The sequence below is a fragment of the Capricornis sumatraensis genome, chromosome 11, assembly GCF_032405125.1.
Source record: "Capricornis sumatraensis isolate serow.1 chromosome 11, serow.2, whole genome shotgun sequence".
Lineage (NCBI taxonomy): Eukaryota > Metazoa > Chordata > Mammalia > Artiodactyla > Bovidae > Capricornis > Capricornis sumatraensis.
Window position 1 is genome coordinate 29,952,552 of NC_091079.1, and position 21,462 is coordinate 29,974,013.

Here is a 21,462-nt window from a genome sequence, read left to right on the forward strand (position 1 = left end):
ACGTACCTTCGTTGTTGTGTTAGTCACTGAAGTCGTGTCCGACTCTTAGCGACCCCATGAACTGTAGCCCGCCAAGCTCCTCTGTCCGTGGAATTCCCCAGGCAAGAATACTAGAGTGGGTTACCATTCCCTTCTCCAGGGGATCTTCCTGACTCAGGGATCAAACCCAGGTCTCCTGCGTTGCAGGTGGCTTCTTTACCGTGTGAGCCACCAGGGGAACCTCTTATGTAACTTGGAGCCCTCAAAAAAAAAAAAAAAAAAAAAGCCATAAAATTTGGATTCTCTTTGAATGTCCATCACATCAGAACTTCAGCCCTCAATCTCAGGGTGAATAGAAGTAGTAAAAGTAAAGATATTTTTTTGGAGAGTTGCTATGTACTTTCTGGATATCATCCACCACAGTTCACATACAAAGTCAAAACCCAGAAAACTTTGGTTCCTTTTCCTGGATCACACATGGCCAGGCAGGACCAGAGGGAGGTTCACACTCAGGTCACTGCACCACCCAGAACTGTGTCCCTCCATCAGGTGTGATGCCTCTGTGAGCATTTGATTGTGGTGGTCCAGGTTGGGGCTGCTCTTTAGGAGGGATTTATGATGAGTGCCTTCCAGGCCTGATACTCATTAAATAGAAATAATCCTCTATGATCGTCTAGTGTCCTCTGTTGTTGTTACTGTTGCCGTTGTTTTCCCCCAAAGAGCTTTCACATTAATGATGACATCTTTTACCTCTTGGTAGGCAGCCCCCGGGAGTAGGCTGGGTAGGTTTCATTAGACCTGTTTTCTAGATGAAATTAAAGCCCCCAAGAGCCTTAGTCACCTGACCAGGGTTGCATATAGGTTGCACTAAGACCTCGATTTTCCAGTCCCTCCATCACTTGACATCTGGCTCAAATTAGGAAGTAACTAGGGGTTCCAACTGCCGACTCATTGGAAAAGACCCTGATGCTGGGAAGGATTGAAGGCAATCTGCAATGAGATGGTTGGAGGGCATCATCATGGACGTGACCTTGAGCAAACTCCAGGAGATGGTGAGGGACAGGGAAGCTTGGCATGCTGTAGTCCCTGCAGTTGCAAAGAGTCGGATACGACTCAGTAACTGAACAACAGCACCAGGGGCTCCCCAGCACTCAGTCAAGCCTGTCGGTTAAGAACGAGGCTAGGGGGACGTCCCTGGGGTCTAGTGGTTTGCATCCAGTGCTCTTACTGCCGTGATCCTGGGTTTGGTCCCTAGTTGGGGAGCTAAGATCTTGTAAGCTTCCCAGTCAGTCAAAAATAACTCAGGCTCTGCAGTCAGCACATATCATCACCGCTTGCTAGCTGTGTCACCGGATGTGACTTGTTTAACCTCCCTAAGCCAACTTCTGCATATGTGAAAGGGGGGTAATATTAGCATGTTCTTGTGAGCATTAAATTCTCAGGAAAAATATCTAGCACAGTTCCTGGTATAGTGAGTCATCAAAAAATGTAGCTACAAGGGGACTTCCCTGGTGGTCTAGTGGTTAAGAATCCGCCTGCCGGTGCAAGGGACACGGATTCGCTCGCTGACCAGGGAAGCTCCTACATGCGGTGGAGCAACTGAGCCCGTGCTCCGCAACGAGAGAGGCCACTGCAATGGACTTCTCCCTTGCGGCGATGAAGACCCAGCACGGCCAAAAATAATAAATAAACCTTTTTAAAAATTAGCTATCATTCATTGTTACAATTATTATTGTTATTATAATAATCATATTATTGTCATGGGCCAGGAGGTCCATCTTTCCCCCCCTTTCTTCTTGCTATTCATCATCCAGTCTTTCACGTAATAGATTCCGCGTAATTATTTGTGACTCGTATCCCCATAGCCGTGACCGTCTTTCCTGAGCCTGTCAGTGGAAAAGGATGAGGTCTGGAATCCGACGAAGCTGGGTCCTCACCTGGCTTCACCACTGAGTCTCCCTTTTCTTATCTGTAAAACAGCTGCCTTAGGTTTTAGAATATCCTCTGTGTCGTTATTAAATGACAGGGACAGAATCGGAGGTGGGCTTGGTGGGCCAGTCGGGGGGTTTGGGAACGTTTCCCAGGTGGGTAAAGTCTAACAGGGTGACAGTCAGGCAGACACCCCTCAGAGAAAGGCCTGTGTCATCATTGTTGTGCTTCTGAAAATTCTAGGGAAGGCCTCACTGGAGAAATACAAGATATTTTAAAGAACACTGTATTTAATGTATTCCCAAGGCACCTGTTACTGCCAGCCACTAGGAGTGTAAACTCCTGAGTGCAGACATCACTTTCTGAATATTGTTGGAAGCCCCTGCCCCCCAGCCTAGGCCGGGCAGCCTGCTGTTTGTCCCCATCACTGTTGTTGCCCTTGTCGTGGTAGAAATGTATCGAGTCTGCTGTATACCACTCAGTATCTTACTCCATCTCTGCCATGCTCCTGTGAGGTCAGTACCATCATTACCTCCATTTCATAGCATGGGAATGAGGTTTAGAAGAAGGTGAAGTTGTGGGTCAATGCATCACGAAGTGTCAGTAATAGACCTGAGTGTGTGAGACACGCTGTGTCTCACAGCTCTGAGAGTAAAAAGTGCTAATTTAAGTTCCCTTATGCGTTGTGTGGCCTTGGCCATTTTTTTTTTCCCAGTATCTTCCCAATGAGGATGATAACAGTACTTATCTCATAGGCTTGTTAATAAACGTGATTGAAGGAATGTATGTAAAGTGCTCAGTGCAGTGAGCGGCGTGCTCAGCAGTGCTCAGTACTGAATGCTCAGCAAACTAGCAGTTGCCACTGTTAAACAGCCAGAGTAAGAGGTCACTACCTAGATACTGCCGTGGTGCTTAAATGTGTGTGTGTGCACTGTGCTCAGTCGTGTCCAGCTCTTTGCATTCCATGGACTGTGGCTCACGACTCCTCTGTCCGTGGGATTTTTCAGACAAGAATACTGGAGTGAGTTGGTATTTCCTCCTCCAGGGGATCTTCCTGATCCAGGGATCAAACCCTCATCTCCTGTGTCTCCTGCATTGGCAGGCTGGTTCTTTACCTGCTGAGCCATTGAGTAAGTATACAAAGGTGATTTCAAGCTGTGTGGAACACATCAGGGGATTAGTGTATCTTCGTCATCTCTCCAAAGTAATGCCAGCAGTTGAAATCCTAACTAAGTGGCCCTTTCTGGTTCAGTTGTTAAAACTATATTATTTTGTTCTTTCGTCAGAACTGAAAGAAGCAACATAGCATTTGCTGTCTTATATTCTGCAACTATACCCTGAATGGCAGAAGGTGAAGTTGCTCAGTCGTGTCTGACTCTTTGCGACCCCACGGACTGTAGCCTACCAGGCTCTTCCATCCATGGGATTTTCCAGGCAAGAGTACTGGAGTGGGTTGCCATTTCCTTCTCCAGAGGATCTTCCCGACCCAGGGATCGAACACAGGTCTCCCGCATTGGAGGCAGACGCTTTACCATCTGAGCCAGCAGGGAATCCCCTATAAATATTAGAAAAACATGGGTCTCCATAAGAGAGGGATCAGATTTCTCGCTCACCTTATTTTTTTTTTTCTTTCCTTTTATTCCATCTCTGTCTTCACCTGCTTCTCCCAGCCTCTACTTTAAAGATTTATTTGTTTGACTGGGCCGGGTCTTAGTTGTGGCACGTGGGATCTAGTTCCCCGACTAGGGATTGAACCTGGGTCCCATGCATCAGAAACTCGGGAGTCTTAGCCACTGGACCACCGAGGAAGTTCCAACCCCAGCCCCTACTTAACCAGCTTCCAAAAGTCATCAGGCACTTGAGTAAAGTTCTTAAAACAGACTGTCCTGCTCTCTGAGATGTCCTGAACCGATTCTTTGCGTCCCAAGTCCCACCCATGCCTACACGGTGCTCCCCTAGCCCAAGGCCTTCATTTCCCTCTCGTTCCCTAAACCCCTGAGTTTACATTCCTCTCAAATTGCTTACTCTACTCTGTAATCTGTCCCTCCCTTCTGCCTCCACCAGGATCCTGCCTCCTTGCCCTCTGTGCCTATTGAAAGCCTGTTTGGTAAACCCTTAATTTTGTACAAAGGGATGTGTGTGGTTATATAATCTTGCGGGTGAATTGTCGCTGTTGGCTCTATAATGCAGTATGTTAAAAAAATACTTGAAACGTGGGAGACCTACATTCCTGTGTTATTTGGTATGAAACACATCTCGGTATTGTGATTAATCATGGGCATAGAGGTAGTGGCTGACAATTTAGGGGCCTGTGCCGCCTGCCAGGCACTGTTCTAAGCACCTTTTATTTAGCTCCCATCACTTAAACCCTCAGTAGAATTAGTGGTAGTATTCTAAGATTTAGCTCACTGAATTAGCGGTTCTGTCTTCAGATGTGTAAAATTTCATATACATGTGTATAGATTATAAATGTGGGACTTAAACCAGGTGGTCCTGGTGGTAAAGAACCTGCCTGCCAATGCAGAAGACGTTAAGAGAGACAGGTTCCATCCCTGGGTCGGTCCCCTGGGAAGATCCCCTGGAGGAGGGCAGGCAACCTTTTCCACTATTCTTGCCTAGAGAAGCCCATGGACAGAGGAGCCTGGCGGGCTATGGTCCATAGAGTCACAAAGAGTTGGACACTGAAGCAACTTAGCACGTATGCACATACAAATGTGGTTATTACATGTAGACATACATTCTTGTGAGTGTGTGTGTAGATAGATAGATATATATGGCTAATGATTTGAGGCCTCAGTGACTCAGTGGACATGAGTTTGAGCAAGCTCCGGGAGTTGGTAATGGACAGGGAAGCCTGGCATGCTGCAGTCCATGGGATCACAAAAAGTCATACACAACTGAGCCACTGAAGTGATTCATTTGTGGGCTAAACATACAGGACCCATGATCTTGCCTAAACTTATCCAGTCTTACCTTCTGCCTCTCTCATCATATTTTTTATTTTACCTACCTGATAAGCATAATTCTTCCCAGAGTTCTGGTGTGGGTTAAATACAATATTGTGAAAAGCATTTGGGTCAGAGAAGGTTCTCAGCCAACTTCCTGTGACCTCGCTCTCTGCCTTGTCCAAGTCCATCTTATTTTTTGGTGAATCTGTCATCCTTCATAAACGGAGAGCTTCTCATACAACTTCCTAACCCCTCCCTGAAGTCCAAATTCAGGATAATGGCTGTGGCGAGGAAGGGGAGGAAGAGGTTGGAATTGGGTAGCGTGAGAGGGAGAGAAGAAGCATCCTGAAATAGTTTATGTCTTAACTGGTTGGTAGGTACCGGGGTATCCTATAATCTAAAGATTTCAATGTATCCTTTGAAATGTGTTCTAATTTCAAGCAGACACAAAGCCTGCCACGTAAAGTTTGCCCCTTAGGTTTTAATTCTGAGACCCTTCCTTTGAAAGCGGTTGAACAGGTTTCTGAACCCCTTTTTTGCTGACCTCCAGAGCAGGAAAGGATGTCGGGCAGAGTGGGCTTCTCAGGGGCGAGGTGAGGCCCTTGGCCTCAGACAGCTCACGAAGGAGGTGCTGGGGTAGCTCCAGCTTACGAAGGAGGCCAGGCGTGGGCATCCTGTCTGCAGCTGATGTAGCCTTTCTTTCGTGTTTCTCAGAGCAGCTTTACGGGAGGTAACTAGAACTGCATTTTATCTTTTTTAATATCTCAACCCGAAATGCTGACATCCACCCTAGGCATCATGCATTTCTAATGTGGTGACAATTAGAAGGCTGCTCGGGCCTCGTTTCATTTCGCTCGATGCTGTGATGCTTGTTACCATTGTCGTATTTTGACTTCTTTCTGGGGCATCCACCATCCAGGCTTACACACACTGTTGCTCCCAGGCAGTTATCGAGGGTGTGTTAGAGAGTGAAATATTTTTAAATTATTTAGTGTTCAATTATCGAACAACCCAGGAGACTTAAGGAGTGAATGCTTCTTAAATTCCCTAAAGGGTAATCGAGGAATCCAAGTCAACACCTCTTTACTGAGCCCTAGCCTCATAAGCTGAGCTCCCTGATACGTGAGTGGTGTGTGTTGGGTGCGAATGCAGAGGTGAGCCACTGGGAAGCCCTGCCTTGTGGTCTGGGGGCAGGGAAAGAGCAGTACTTACACGAATATGATGTGACGTGGTGGAAAATACCGCAGTAGCGGTACGGGCAAGGAAAAATCATTGCCAAGTAAGGGGAGGCTTACAAGAGAAAGAGCTGTCATTAGAATTAAGCCTTTAAAGGTATGGTTCTGATAGACGGTTTTGTGTTCATTTATTCTTTTCATAAATATCATGCATCTGCTGTGGACCTCCATATAAATTCATGCTTCCCTGCACTCCAGCACAAGGAAAGAGACGTGCAGAGCTGAGCACGGGGAACTGAAACGCTGCCACGTGAGGCTGGCACCACCTGCGCTCACATGTCCTTGGTCGGTGCCGGGTTACTTCAGGGTATGGGGATGTGCAGTACCCCTTTCTGTAAGCCTGCAAGGACTCAGAACATGGGGAGGGACAGTGTCTGCCACGAGACTCATGGGATCAGACGCACAACTCCCCAGGATCACACTGGGTGCCGTGCTGGGAACAGACCAGAGGCTGCAACAAGGAGCTTTTACAGGAAGGGTTGTAGGGATGGAGGCAAGAGATGATGGATGGTGTTGGATGAGGTTGATAGTCATGGGAGCGGTGAGATGTTGTCAAATTTTTGTTATATTTTTAAAGGTAGAGGCCAAGGGACTGCATCTGGGGTATGAGAAAGAAAAATCAGGTCTGACTTGTTTCCTGACGATCATGGTTTCTTAAATGCTTGAAAATGGGTTGGTAATTTGACCCCTTAACCTGTGGTGCATCTGTGGATTAATTGGGGGTATAAATGAACTCAATGCTCTGAAACAAAAGAGGGGAGCTGCCTTTGATAGAGTGAGAACACTCAGCACACTGCCAGCCACCTTCTAGATACATTCAGTAAAGAATGGATCCAGCTTCTCTGCTTTCTCTTTGAGAGTGTCTGGTGATCAGCCAGTGTTCAGAGTAACTTGTCACTGTGGCACATAACAGCTCAGACTCCTCTTTCTTCTTCTTTTCAGACCATGTACAAAATGAAGAAAACTATGCACAAGTTCTTGATAAGTTTGGGAGTAATTTTTTAAGTCGAGACAACCCAGATCTTGGCACTGCTTTTGTCAAGTTTTCCACGCTTACAAAGGAACTGTCCACACTGCTGAAAAATCTGGTAAGCCATTTCGCAAGTAACATTTAAAAATTGCAGCCTGATCAAAGGAAGCAAGATCATAAAGTGAACGAAGTGATAATCCTCTCCCCAGCCCTTGATCCTGGGGTCAAAAAAAGAAAACGAAAAATAAAAAGCTTTTTCAGTCCTTGATATGGAGTCACATTTAAGGAAAATGCCTTTGGGAAATGCCTAGAATTTGTACCACTGGCCCCACTTAGAGCAGGTAGAGAAACTGGTTAACCTGAACTCTCTTCCACATTCCTCCATTGTTTGCTTTTGTGTTTGTTTAGACAAGCGTTAGTGACTTTGGCCTTTTAATTTATTGAAAGAATGGGGATTATTTCTGTGTCAGACATACATGTCACCCTTCACACATTTCAGCCCTTGATTTACAAATAATTAACTTCTCCCAACTCCCCATATCCTTTTAACATCCTCCCAAGGAAAAAGATTTTAAGGTTTAGAGAATCTATGGTTTCAGAAGTAGATGATGACAAGAAGAATCCCTAAAAATCTAAGATACTGGAGCTGCTGACCTAGGAGCAGACATGAGGATTGTTTAGTCACCAAGTCATGTCCAGCTCTTTGCAACCCCATGGACTGTAGCCGGCCAGGCTCCTCTGTCCATGGGATTTCCCGGGCAAGAACAGTGGAGTGGGTTGCCATTTCCTTTTCCGCTGGATCTTCTGGACCCCAGGTATCAATCCTGTTGTCTCCTGTGTTGCGGGCAGATTCTTTACCGCTGAGCCATCAGGGGAGCCCAGAGCGTGAGGGTGGGAGACCCGTTTGCCAGGCACTGTGGTCTGGCTGTCCCCAAATCTGCACACCAGCCTTCCTCACCCTCACACTGCGTTCATAGCGAGAAAGCTTCATTCTGTCTAGCACGACCACCACAGCTGTGTACGAGTTAATTTGTAATCAAGCCTCCGTTCTAAGTCCCAAGAGGTGGGGCAGTGGGAGGTTGAAAGATGCCAAAGGAAAACTATATCATAATTTTGTTGGCTCCTTCCTGAAACAGAGGAGCTGTTTCCTCCTCTTCATCTTCCCAGTCGCTCAGCATTGCATCTTTGCCTCCTTTAAAGACCCAGAACTCAAGCTTAAAATGCCTTGATCCTGAGTTAGTTACCCATATCAAACAGACCTCTGTGGTCTTGCATGAGACTCTTGTCGCAAATCTGCTTGGTACAAATGGCTACCTTACAGATGATTACACTTTATTGTAAAATAAAGACAACCTGGATAATTTGACCAATCAAATTCTTCGTTTTCCTGTCCCACGAGATGAATATATGTATGTGTCTGTCATCCTGACAACTTAATTTTAATTGATAGTTTCATGCCACTGCATTAGTCTTACACAGTGACAACTAATCATAAAGAAAATAAAGGTTGAAAATAGAAATACGTCTTCAGAAACTGGAGAAAGGATAATTCTGACTGTAGGGCCTTTGTGTTCCTAAACTTGGGAGTTTATTTGACAAACCCATGATGTTTCTGTAATTCTTATATCATTTAAATCTCTCCTATTCAGATAGGGCCTCCTATTTCTTCTTCCTCGGGGCATCGCCTACCTTTTTCCAGGTGGCGTTGCCCAAAGGTGCTACGGTGGGAAGAAAGGAAGTGAAACAAGACTGGGACGTTTCCCTTTGGTCATAGCTGGTAAAAGGCTCCCGGCTCGGGAGGAAGTTCTGTTTTCCCTGACATGGGCGTTTTCACCCATGAAATAGAATATCTTGCTAACCTTTCGTTGCCCAGAGACGAAATATGTTTAGTTTAAGTCAGTAGCCATCACGTCCGCGTTTCCTGGGCCAGTTCATCTCCACACTTCCCTGTCCCATAGGTTCCTTCAGCGAAGAGATTCCTGTGTGGATTTAATGCCATCAGTTGCCATTCAGTCATTGTCTTCGTTTGCTTATCTCTGTGCAGAAACAACTGATATACATATATATATATATATATATATATATATTTTTTTTTTTTTAAGATCTGTGCATTTTCTGTATCGGCTACTAGGTCTTCATTGCTGCTTATGGGCTTCAGTAATTGCGACTTGCTGGCTCAGTAGCTGTGGCACGCAGGCTTAGCTGCCCTGTAGCGAGCGGGATCTTCCCAAACCAGGGATCAAACCCATGACCCCTGCATTGGCAGGCGGATTCTGAACAACTGCACCCCCGGGGAAGTCCCGCCACTGATACTTTTTGGGCACTCTGAGGCGCCTAGCAGCGTGCTTCATGTGGATTTTGCACAGAACAGTGTTCGACATAGTGGTGGTGGTTATACCTCGAATCCAAGTGAGGAAACTAAGGCACATTATGTCAGTGCCTTGTTCAGGCGTGCTGTTAGTTACCAGATGTGAACCCCACACGCTGGCTCTGCGTCCGTCGTCCTTCCCAGCCTTTCCCCGCCACCTGGCACCTCCTGCTCTGGGCGTCATCTTTCCGTAAACATCCCTCACGCTGCAGGCCTCCTGCTTCCAGAAGTCTAAGAAACAAATCAAAAGAAATTGCTGGAAGGTTTCATTCAGTTAGTTTAAAACAAAACAAAGTCATTTTCCCAAAAAAGGTGGTGGTGGCAGGGAGCTCCCTGGTAACTTGAAGGAAAAGTGAAAGTTGCTCAGTCATGTCTGACTCTTTGTGACCCCATGGACTATAACAGTCCATGGAATTCTTCAGGCCAGAATACTGGAGTGGGTAGCCTTTCCCTTCTCCAGGGGATCTTTCCAACCCTGGGATTGAACCCAGGTCTCCCACACTGCAGGCAGATTCTTTACCAGCTGAGCCACAGGGGAGGCCCCACTGGTAGCTTAGTGATTAGGATTCTGGGCTTTCTGTGCCATGGCCTGGTTCAGTCCCTGGTTGGGGAACTGAGATCCTTCACGCCTTGCCATGCTTCCAAAAAAAAAAAAAGATGGAGAAGGTGGTGGCATTTCCACTGCGGGAGCAGATAGAAGGATCAGTGTGTGCCATAGCCAGTTACTAGGGAAACACTATTCTGATTGAATAAAGTCTGTCCCAGGAGTTTGTACAGCCTGACAAGAGCCAGCAGCTTCTGCTTCTCTTTTTCTGTCTTAAAGGAAAGGGAAGATGGATAGGGCCACGCCCCAGAGCAGGGGGACCAAGGGAAGCCAACCCCCTCAGGGAGGGACGGGTTGGTTGCAGCACCTTCAGTCCCCTCATGAGTTTGGAGGGAGCACCCCTGGGAACCTGTTTTTCTCAGGAGATTGCTGAAAATCCTACTCACTTAGGCTAGTTAAGGTGAGAAGATGGGAAAACTTAAGCAATAATGGATCATGTAGAAAGTAAGATGAAAGAAGATACTTTGGCATTTTTTAGACTTCCTAAATTTATCCTCAGTTCAGCCAGCAAATACCCAAATATCTGTTGTGCTGAGGTCTATAGTCATGTTATTTTCTAATGAAATGTTATTTCATTAGAAATGTTATTTTCTAATTAAAAGATTGCTTTTAATGGATATTTCCATAATTTATATTTAAACAGTTATTTTTATGGGGGGAAAAGGGTTAGATTTTAGGGTCAGGTCTAGCATTCTGCTTTTAACAAACGCTAGATCTAGATAGAACTTCCATTAGTTGTGCTAATGACTTTCAAGCAGTCTGTATGACAAGCATATTGTGTTTGGGAGTTTTCCGTGTAGGATTGGTTCTGCAAAACATGACATCACTAAGGGCTGGTGACTCTCTGAGTCACCATTTAAATTTTTGTCTCTCCATACTTGCGGCAATTGTGGAAGGTAGGGTGATCAAGTGAAATGTTATTGTGAAAATCTCAGGAGCTGCACAGATGTTGTTGTCAGCATCACATGAGCTGAGGCTGGCTTTTCTTAGCTAACAGAAGTCTGAGGACTGCAGAGTAGATGGCAGTTGCAGCTGATGGTCCTGTGACCTCATACCGATCACGCCCCAAGCAGGTTTAAGTAACTTGCTTTTCTTGCAGCTCTTGCCCTCCACGTAAGAGCTTGTTTTGTTTGTTTGTTTTGCGTTTCGCTGCACCACATGGCTTTCAGGATTTCAGTTTGCCAACCAGAGATCAAATAGCAGTGAAAGCACCAAGTCCCAATCCCTCAACCGCCAAGGAATTCTTGAAAAGGGTTTTTATAAAAAGATCTCTTACCTCTGATTATAGGATGGGAGAGGCTGTGCCGTGTTAAGCAGTGGGAAGAACACAGGTTTTGGTCACAATCAGACCTGGAGTCCCAGAGCCCAGCTTTCTAGCCTAAGGCAAATCATTTAACTTTTCTCTAATGCTAGTTTCCTTATCTGTAAAAAGAGATGATGGTATCTAATTGTTTCTTGATAGTAATGAGACTTCATTGAGATCCTGGAGGCAAATTACCAAGCACAGTACCTGACAGATGGAATTCACTTAACACATACAAGCTTTTATTATTGTTGTTTACATCTCTCACTTGAGCTTCCCTTGTAGCTCAGTTGGTAAAGAATCTGCCTGCAATGCGGGAGACCCAGGTTCTATTCCCGGGCTGGGAAGACCCCCTGAAGAAGGAAATGGCTACCCACTCCAGTATTCTTGCCTGGAGAATCCCACGGACAGAGGAGCCTGGCGGGCTGCAGCCTGTGGGGTCGCAGAGAGTAGGATGTGACTGACTAAGCAGGAGCACAATAGACGGGATGTCAACGGCCCATCGGACGCCATGGCGGGGCCCTGTGCCAGCTGCCATCCCACTCCTGTTTCTCTGCAGCTTGCGAAGTGTCGATGCTTTCTTCTCTACCTTCTCCCTCTGGTTTCCCTCACTGCGCTTGTGCTGAGTCGCTCAGTCATGTCCAACTCTTTGCGACCCCATGGACAGTAGCCCACCGGGCTCCTCTGTCCGTGGGATTCTCCAGGCAAAAATACTGGAGTGGGTAGCCTTCCCCTTCTCCAGGGGATCTTCCCAACCCAGGGATGGAACCCAGGTCTCCTGCATTGCAGGCGATTCTTTATCATCTGAGCCACCAGGGAAGGCCTTCCCTCATTAGTGGATTATATATGTATTATATTGGGAGACTCTTAGCTAGCAGTTCTAAAACTTTTGGGTATTAGGATCCTAATGTTAAAAATGATTGAGGCCACCCAAGAGTTTGTGTTTATGTGGAATATTCCTATCCCTGTTTACTATCTTAGAATTTAAAACTGAGGTGTTTTTTTTAATGAATTAATTCCTTTTGTTGTGATATGGTTTTTAGTTGAAGTAGACAAAATTACAGAGAAAAGTACTTTAAGACCCTTTGCAGGTAGTTACCAATATTTTTCTTTGATACTATGGCAAAACAAAGAGAAGGCTATGGCACCCCACTCCCATGCCCTTGCCTGGAAAATCCCATGGACAGAGGAGCCTAGTAGGCTGCAGTCCATGGCGTCACAAAGAGTTGGAGACGACTGAGTGGCTTCACTTTCACTTTTCATTTTCATGCATTGGAGAAGGAAATGGCAACCCACTCCAGTGTTCTTGCCTGGAGAATCCCAGGGACGGGGGAGCCTGATGGGCTGCCATCTATGGGGTCGCACAGAGTCAGACACGACTGAAGCAACTTAGCAGCAGCAGCAAAACAAAATTATGATTCCTTAAAAAAGTTAGTAGCAGTATGAATTTGAAACCATGTAACTTTAAGGATCTGGAAACTGTCCAGTCCATGGTGGCAGAGTTTTTCCAAAGTTTTAACCCTTCTCTGGAAGTTCCAGTTCTGTCATTAGCAACAAATGCTGCCACCTGTTTACCTTGTAGTGATGAGTGATTCATTTTAAAAAATGTTTGCCAAATACCCAGGTTTCAATACCACAGTTCATCGGTCACTCTTTTATGGGAAAAAAAGTGGTATTCTACTAGAAAACTGACAAAACCAGCCAGTTCAACTAGCAACTTGAAAACCTGCATTCCTCAAGATCGCCGTCACATTTTGGTGCACCTTGGCAGTTCTTTACATCCTATGCATCCTGTTTCATGTTGGTGTTAGTGTGTAGTAAAAATCAAGCATTTCTGTTGTTTCATCGTGGACTTTCTTAAAGGAAAATGGCCTTTTTGCAACTTTTTGTGAATCTATAATTTTTCTTCAATTTAATAAGGTTAATAAAAATGAACAGATGTTAGGGAGAGAAAGTTGGGGAAAGTCTTTAATAATACAGCTATTCTTGGAGAGAATCTTCGATAATATAGCTCTCATTGTATAACTTTAATTTCAGAATTTAAAAAATGCACAGACCAAAAACCAAACTCTAGCCTCCCTGCTGTTCCTATAGACCAATTCCTACTTCCTTCTGACTCTTAAAAATTGTCTAAACCAGCTCCTGTGCCTTCCGAGTTTTTCTTCTAGTTAAAGGCCTCTACGAGGTCACTGCTCTCACAAGGTGAAGGGATTAACTGTGTCCTCCCGGAAGTGAATCCCTTCATCATGTTTGCTGTGTCTCTGGAGTGCTGCCTCCTAGTGGCGAGAGGCCAGAGAACCACGGACATAATCTGTTCTGTTGACGTTTTTAATACCGTTGCAGTGAGGTTTTAAGTGCCTGAGCTTTCCTTTGAAGTATCTTTTGGAGGTTTGGTTCATAGCCTGCTTTGTTGATAGTAGCAGTTTTTTAAAATTATTGGAAATATTCAGAGTTCAGTCTCTCTGAACTCATCCTTCCGACGCCTTCCGGAAAGGACGCAGGCATACTTACGGCTGATTCATGTTGGTGTATGGCCGAAGCCAACAGGACATTGTAAAGCAAGCATCCTCCAATTAAAAACAAATAACTTTTTTAAAAGAAGAAAGTGTAGAGGAAGTGACAAAAAAAGGAAAGAAACCAAAACTTTCCTAATCTAAGTCAGCTCCGGATACAGCAAATTATTTTGCTGTTACCGGAACTTTGGCTGTTCTTTGCTTCCGTGTCTTTACACATTCGATTCCTTCTACTTCAAATGCCCTTCAGCTAATGTATTAATAACTAATGCTTCCTTGTAAGGAAAAGAAGAAGAAGAAAAACTGGGTGCTCTTGCGTTTTTAGTTGGTTTAGTTGGTCCTAGGTTTTCTTTCCGAGAAGGCAATGGCACCCTACTCCAGTATTCCTGCTTGGAAAATCCCATGGACAGTGGGCTGCAGTCCATGGGGTCGCTAAGAGTTGGACACCACTGAGCGACTTCACCTTCACTTTTCACTTTCATGCATTGGAGAAGGAAATGGCAACCCACTCCAGTGTTCTTGCCTGGAGAATCCCAGGGACGGGGGAGCCTGGTGGGCTGCCGTCTATGGGGTTGCACAGAGTCGGACACGACTGAAGTGACTTAGCAGCAGCAGCAGGTTTCTTTATGTTTCATTTGATTAAATATACAGTGCCAGAATTGGGTTCAGTCTTTTTGTGTGCCTTTTTCTTTTTTTCTGTAAAGTCATCACTTGCTAAACCATGCTGGACGTGCTTATAACCAGCGTCAGGCCATCATCCTGTGATCCTGACAAAGAAGCAAAGGAGTCAACAGAGCCCTGCATCCATTTAATTACCAAACCACAAAAATGGGACAGGAAAGGAGTAATTGGTGGATTGAAATAGATTCTCAGTGGGCAGAGGCAAACCATTTAAACCGTATGCCAAGAGCCCCGATGTAGCAGCAGTTACAGAAATAAATGGAGAAGCTCTTTTGAAATTGTCGGAGGTGCCCAGGAGGATTCCAGTCCAGCCAGGACTGTGTGTGCCTCCTGGACAATTCTGGAGCTTGCATAAGAGCCCAGGCCTCTTTTCTCAGTTAGAGGGCAGTTATTGCTTCAGAACTACTGAAGCAAAGCAGAGGTTTCTCCAGCTGCGTAGCATTTCCTGTTTGCAATCTCTGACTGCAGGGCATTGTGGTTTGGGTTAAGGATTTTTTTTTAATTTTTAATTTTCCTTCTTTTCTTCCCACTCAAACGAGAATAGTTGGAAATGTGCAGATAACATCTAGACTCACAGCAAATGGATTTTTTCTCAAGTTTTTAAAACGTGGAAAAGCACTGAAAGCCTGGGTATCCTCAATGTAATTGATAGCCTCTGGGTGCTCTGAATTATATGTTTTTAAATTTTTATTTTATTTTGTTTTTGGCCATGCCACACAGCATATGGAATCTTAGTTCCCGACCAGGGATCCAACCCATACCCTCTGCGTTGGAAGCACGGAGTCTTAACCATTGGACTGCCAGGGAAGTCCCAGGATAATACATTTTTCAAACGTCATCATTTGGGGAATTGCCTTGTGGGCCAGTGGTTTGAACTCCCCCCTTCCACTGCAAGTGCCACGGGTTTGATCCCTGGTTGGGGAACTAATATCCCACATGTGGCATGGCAAAAAAGCAAAAACATCATTTGCAAAAATCATTTTGCAAAATGGTAATCCATAATTGAAAGATTTAAGCTTTTGATCTGCCAGGCTTCCCCTCACGTCCTGACATGCCTTGCCACTGACTAGTATTGTGGGACATTTCATGACCTGAGAGCTGTCCATTTGGGGGAGGGTGGGTGAAAGCAGGGAGGTTTTCTTTTTGCTTTCTATTATAAAAGTTGTATGTGCTTACTATAAAAATGAGGGAAAAACAGGAAATTCCAAATAAGCAGATAAAGATCATTACATAATTCTTAACTTCTGGGAATACTAATATTATATATAGTCTGTCCTTTGAAAGTGTTTCACAGATTTATACACAGAGATACTGATAATTTATACACACATTTGTGTGTGTGTGAGAGAGAGAGAGAGAGATGCAGCTCCATGGGCTCTTTTCCAGAACTCTTGGGGCTAGATGTTTTTCCAGATTCAGACTTCTACAGATTCCAGAAGAGCTGGCAGGGTGCACTTGCTATATGCAGTGTTGTGTAACGCCCCCTGGTGACTCCTCGGGTGAACAGTTACATGAAGTAGGATAAATGAGAATTCCCACCTCAGTTCAAGTCCGGCCTAACCACCACATGCATTCAGGTCAGGTTTCGCTGCCAAATATTGGGTTGGCCAGAAAGTTTGTTCGGATAAGGTGTTGGGGGAAAAACTCAAATGAACTTTCTGGCCAACCAAGTTTTGGTTTCTTTAAACCTTGTGTTCCTCATACATTTTGCATACTTTCTTTTAAAGCTTGTTAGCTCTCCATGACCAGACAAATAAAAAGGCAGAATCCACTTCCACAGGCTCCATAGTACTTCACTGTATAACTAAACCATCATTCTGTGCATAGGATTTGAATTATACATTCAGTACAGGTGTACCTTGTCTTAAATATATCCAATATATAGAGATCCTGATATCCTTTGGCCCAATGTAACATGTTTTTCTTTTTTTCAAGATTTACATTAAAAGTGTTTTAGATAAGAATTTCAAAGAATGCATTTGAAACAGTATTGGTTTCCATCTTGTGAATGCTACATGCAGTGAATAACACTTTTCATTTAGAATGTGTGTGCTTGTGGTTATGTGACTGTCAAGTGTTGACTTGAAAGAGATTCACAGAACAGCATTTTGATGCTGCAAAAGACAGGTTTTTAGAGTTGTGGGTCTACGAGAGAAGGAGGGAAAAGGAGGAAAAGAGAAAGGAGGATGGAGATGGGTGGAACTGGCATTTGTTGAGAGGGGGTTCATTTGCCAGAGCAGAGGGCTGAACGTGGAACATGGAGTCTCTGCTTGTGCCCCATGCTTTAGGATGTCCCTGACATTTTGCTTCTGATCTTCTCTTTTAAATAAAGATGGATCTGATCTTATCCTCCAAGCTTTCAGGCAGGCAAAGTTTTCATTATTTTTTATGGTTAACTTTTTGTCTATACAAATAGCAGTGACAGCCAGTGTTTTACAGTGTGGGCACTACATGCCAGGCACTGTTTTTCAGTCACTTTGCATGGTGTCAGCTAGGATAGGCAAGGATGTGCTGCAGTAATAAACTTAGCTCCCGCACGTGCACCGCTTAACACAGCAAAGCAGTGTTATTTCCACATCCTGTCCCCTGTCTACCGAGGGTTCAGCTGTACAGTAACAGCAATGCGGAGACCAGGGCGGAGAGAGGCTGCTCTGGCTCCTCTGTGCAGAGGAGGAAAGAAACTGGAGACTCACATGGAGCCATGTCTTTAAACTGTGCTCCTGGCCCCATTTACAGGGCCTCAGAGAGCAGAAAGAGCAAACGGAGGATATGGTGAGCAGTACTGTTCAGATGTGGTGAGAGTGTTGTGCCTCATCTAGAGCCCACTTCACTCCTCACATGGACCCCACCAGGTAGCAGCCGTAATCATCCTTACTGGATGGCTGAGAAAGTCGAGTCACAGAGCCCCGAGTGGATAGTGGAGTCAGCATGAAACCCAGGCAGTCTGCTCCCCACTCTGCTTTTAAGCAGTTCCCGGGACTCCCTGCCTCTCAGAGGATACAGACATAACTTAATGCAGGAGACCCCAGGTTTGACCCCTGGGTCAGGAAAGATCCTCTGGAAAAGGGAATGCAACCCACTCCAGTATTCTTGCCTGGAGAATTCCATGGACAGAGGAACCTGGCCTCCATGGGGTCGCAAAGGGTTGGACATGACTGAACAGCTAACATTTGCACTTCTATTCTTTATAGATTTAAAGACTAGCATACGAAATAGTGGCAGGGATGTTGCAAGAGTAAGGCAAACACTGTTTTTGAGATAATCAACAGCCCTCTGGCTGCATGATGTTAGTCCCAGAAGCCTCCAGACCGCCTTCTCCAGCCCGAATCTGGAGCTGCTTGGTGAAAAGCAAATGCAGATAACTTTGCTTGGCTCAGAAAATTCTGCCAGTCTCTGCCTTGCCCCCGCTTCTTTGCTTCTTTCCCCTCTCCCTGGATTCCCATTGTCATCCCAGGCTTGGCCTCCTATCTGCATTCTTCTTGCTTCACATTAAATGTTCTGTCTTGAACTGGTTTGGACTCCTGCTGAACGGTGCCTGCATTCGCCCCTCACCTCCACTTTCTGTGGCCCTCAGATGAGACCACCCTGTCCAGCCCAGACCGCTTGGCAGAGGTGCTGCACAGCCCCACCAGTCTTCTCCCTGATGGATGGGTGAGGGGAGCATGGCTGGGACTTAGGCTCCATGGTACTTGCCAAGTGTGTGCTTTGAGGTGTGCACACCCCATAAGCCCTTCTGCTCAGTGGCCAGGCTGGGCCCAGTGCTTCTGCTTCCGTCTTGCCTGGAAGCGGGCATATCAGAATGTGAAACACCTTTCCCTAAGTTTTCCTTGAAACACGAATCCCATGCCTTGAGTTCTGGATTGAGAAGCACCACATAATTAACACCCTTGCAGGATTTACTGCGCACACGTATATATCAAAGGCTAGAGGCATCGTGCAATGAAAGAGACCGGTCCAGTGTTTTCCTAACTTCCTTGACCACCAGCCTTCTTGTCCTGTAAGAAGCATTAGCTTCCTCCCATGCACCCGCCCTGAGAAATGCTGCCTGGGATGTTAGGACCAGGCAGGCCCCCAGGCCTCCTGCTGGATCAGGGGGTCCATTTCATCTGTCCTGTTTTCACATCTATTCTTCTAGAATTTCTTTCTTCCATTTCAGTGAATCGTTTTCGAGTATTTTAAGCCTCTCTGTTTATGTGTTGTCTCTTTTTCTTAGAGGATTCCCCTTCCCGTGGTACCTTGAGGTTTAAAGTGGAAGAAACAAGCCTCCTGATTTCGTCTGGAACTAGTAGCTGACTCTGTCTTCCACTCAGAGTGAATGGCCCTTTTATTGACTAATTGCCCGGCTGGGTTGAGAAACTGGAAGTTCAGAGAGCTGGCAGGCGTAACACGACTTTGAAGTCAGTTACAACTGAGTTCAGATCTCTGCTCTGCTGTTTCCCAAGCTAGGTCACCAGAGGCAGATTCCTTTATTCACTCACTCACTCCCTCACCCATTCATCCAGAAAGCACGGAGACCCAGAAAGGCTTCCCAGAAGAGAGACCCTTGACCTGAGCCACAAATAATCAATCAATATTTTGTGAAACTCCTCTCGGGCTTGCAGAAGCTCTTTTCTTTAAATAGAAACATTGTACAACACTAAGCATCATTTAATACACCTGACATTTCGAGAGATTTAGAAAATACCAACGCTTCAGTAGTTTTAAAAAGAAAGAAAAGACTTTTTCTAAAAGCGTGGCCTCGACTCAGCCAGCATTTACTAAGTGTCCGGTCTGTTCCGGCCTCTGTGCTAAGCTTGACTGTCACCTTCCATTTAAGAGATTGCTTATACAGAATCTTTTAGTATTTGTACTAAAGTGCTACTTCATTCTATAGGGAAAGGTGGATATGGGTTTAGGACCAGATTTTTAAAACTTCCTGTTTTTTGCCCCCCACAAGTAGAGAACACTTTTATTTGGTTTCTTAGCAGCACTTAACATCACAGGCATGTGTAGGAAGGTTCTTTTTCTTCACGGGTGGCCTCGAAATACATCAGCTGGGCTGACCAGAGAGAAAGCGGAGCTCAGGTGGTAATGTGAGCAGTGGGGAGCAGCTGTAAACACAGATGAAGCTTCACCTGCTAGACTGTAGCTCACCTCTTGCTGTGTGGCCTGGTGCCAGTCCATAGCCCAGGGTTTGGAGGACCCCTGAGTTTAAGAGAAATTCTTTGAATTCTAAAATACTCATTGAAGATCAAGTGAAGTGAGTCTTAAAACGTATAAGATGTGGAGCAAGCCGAGAGAGTAGGGCAGTCTAAGCAGAGAAAGCAGCAGGTGCCTGGTTTCTGACCAGGGAAATGAAGACAGAACCTGTCTGCTGAGTGGCATCACCTTATCCTCCCGGTACGTGGTGAGCCCTGTGTGCTTGTACACGTTTATCAGCTTCTTAAATTGCCTTGACAAGGTTCTTCCTAAGTAAAAGTTTGTTGTAAAACATGTCCCCTAATGTATGATAAAGATGTTCAAGGAAGGCAAGGAAAATGTGATTCGATGTCAGTTTCATTATGGTTTTGTTCTAGTTTAAACGTAGCAGATTATAGATAGCATGCATGGAAATGAAAGTAAAGGTCTGAAGGTTGACCACGAACTAACAGAGTAATCCTCTCAAGCACACTAAAGAAGCCGTTAGGGTCAGCCTGACTCTTTTAAACCAAGGCATACCTATACAGGCTTTTTTCTTTTGCTTTCTCATTTATCTCGATCTTATAAATCTTAGCTGCCCTCCCCTCCCTTTTCTTATTATTATCCTCAGATGAAATCACATAATGCAAAGGAAAATCGTGCTTTCAGTTTCACTGTTGATGTAGGAAATGATGTTAAATCTAACCCGTCATTTACTTAAATTGAATTAGACAAAATATAATTGCATTATTTTACATTAAGGTATTCTCTTATTCTCTGACACTCCTACACATACCCAGTTTTCTCTGCAAAAATTTCAGTGAAACTGTACTTTCTGGTTAAATTCAGACTTGCTCGTTCCCAGTCCCTTTAGCTTAAAGTGGGAATTTGGTTCTCCTCACCTCTCGCTCACCTCTGTTCTTTCTTCCTAGGAATTATCCTCAGGCCTTAGGCGAGTGGGTCCCACTCTCTGGCTGTAGGGCTTTCTTCTCCAACAGAGCTTTGGTTTTCCTTCTACTCTGAACAGCTAAGGCCATGGGGCCCAAACTTGCCCTTGCATTGATCTTCCCAAGAAAGCTTGTTTAAAAGCAGGTTGTTGGTCCCCTCTTGCCGCACCCCCACGCCGCCCGCCCGCCCCGCCCTGAGTCTAATAAGATTGGAGATTTTGTTTCTAACAAGTTCCCACCTGGCCTGACACAGTTGGTCCAAGGACTGCACATTGGGAACCACCAATAAGAATTGCTGTCCTGGGCAGAGAGCCCGAGTTCCCTAGTGTTATGTTGTCGTTTAGTCGCTGAGTCGTGTTCAGCTCTTTGCGACCCCGTGGACTGTAACCTGTGGGACTTCCCAGGCAAGAATACTGCAGTGGGTTGCCATTTCCTCCTCCAAGGGATCTTTGGGACCCATTGCAGGCACATTCTTTACCACTGACCCATCAGGGAAGCCCTCCCTAGTGTTACAGAGAAGATACAACATTTTTCATCCAAACCCACTGCCTTATTAATTATTTTTACTTTTATACACACCACCTGCTTTGTATCTTATAATAACAAGTAAGTTAAATGAGAAATAAGCTGCTGGGTGATTATATCGCCCTCTTGTGTTTCTGTGTCAAATTTCTTTTTAATAACAGCCTATGTAAACGTACGGAGAAGGCAATGGCACCCTACTCCAGTACTCTTGCCTGGAAAATCCCCTGGACGGAGGAGCCTGGTGGGCTGCAGTCCGGGGATCGTGAAGATTCGGACACGACTGAGCGACTTCACTTTCACTTT

At 45.2% G+C, this 21,462-nt stretch overlaps 1 protein-coding gene across 2 annotated transcripts in view; it reads left to right on the plus strand.

The window, feature by feature from the left end:
* ASAP1 (ArfGAP with SH3 domain, ankyrin repeat and PH domain 1) overlaps positions 1-21,462 on the plus strand; it is a 335,628-nt gene that overhangs the window by 216,463 nt on the left and 97,703 nt on the right. For both annotated transcript variants that reach the window (XM_068983842.1, XM_068983843.1), the window contains one exon: positions 7,034-7,179. In XM_068983842.1, coding sequence (XP_068839943.1) covers positions 7,034-7,179 — 146 coding nt within the window. The remainder of the gene's footprint in view (positions 1-7,033; positions 7,180-21,462) is intronic.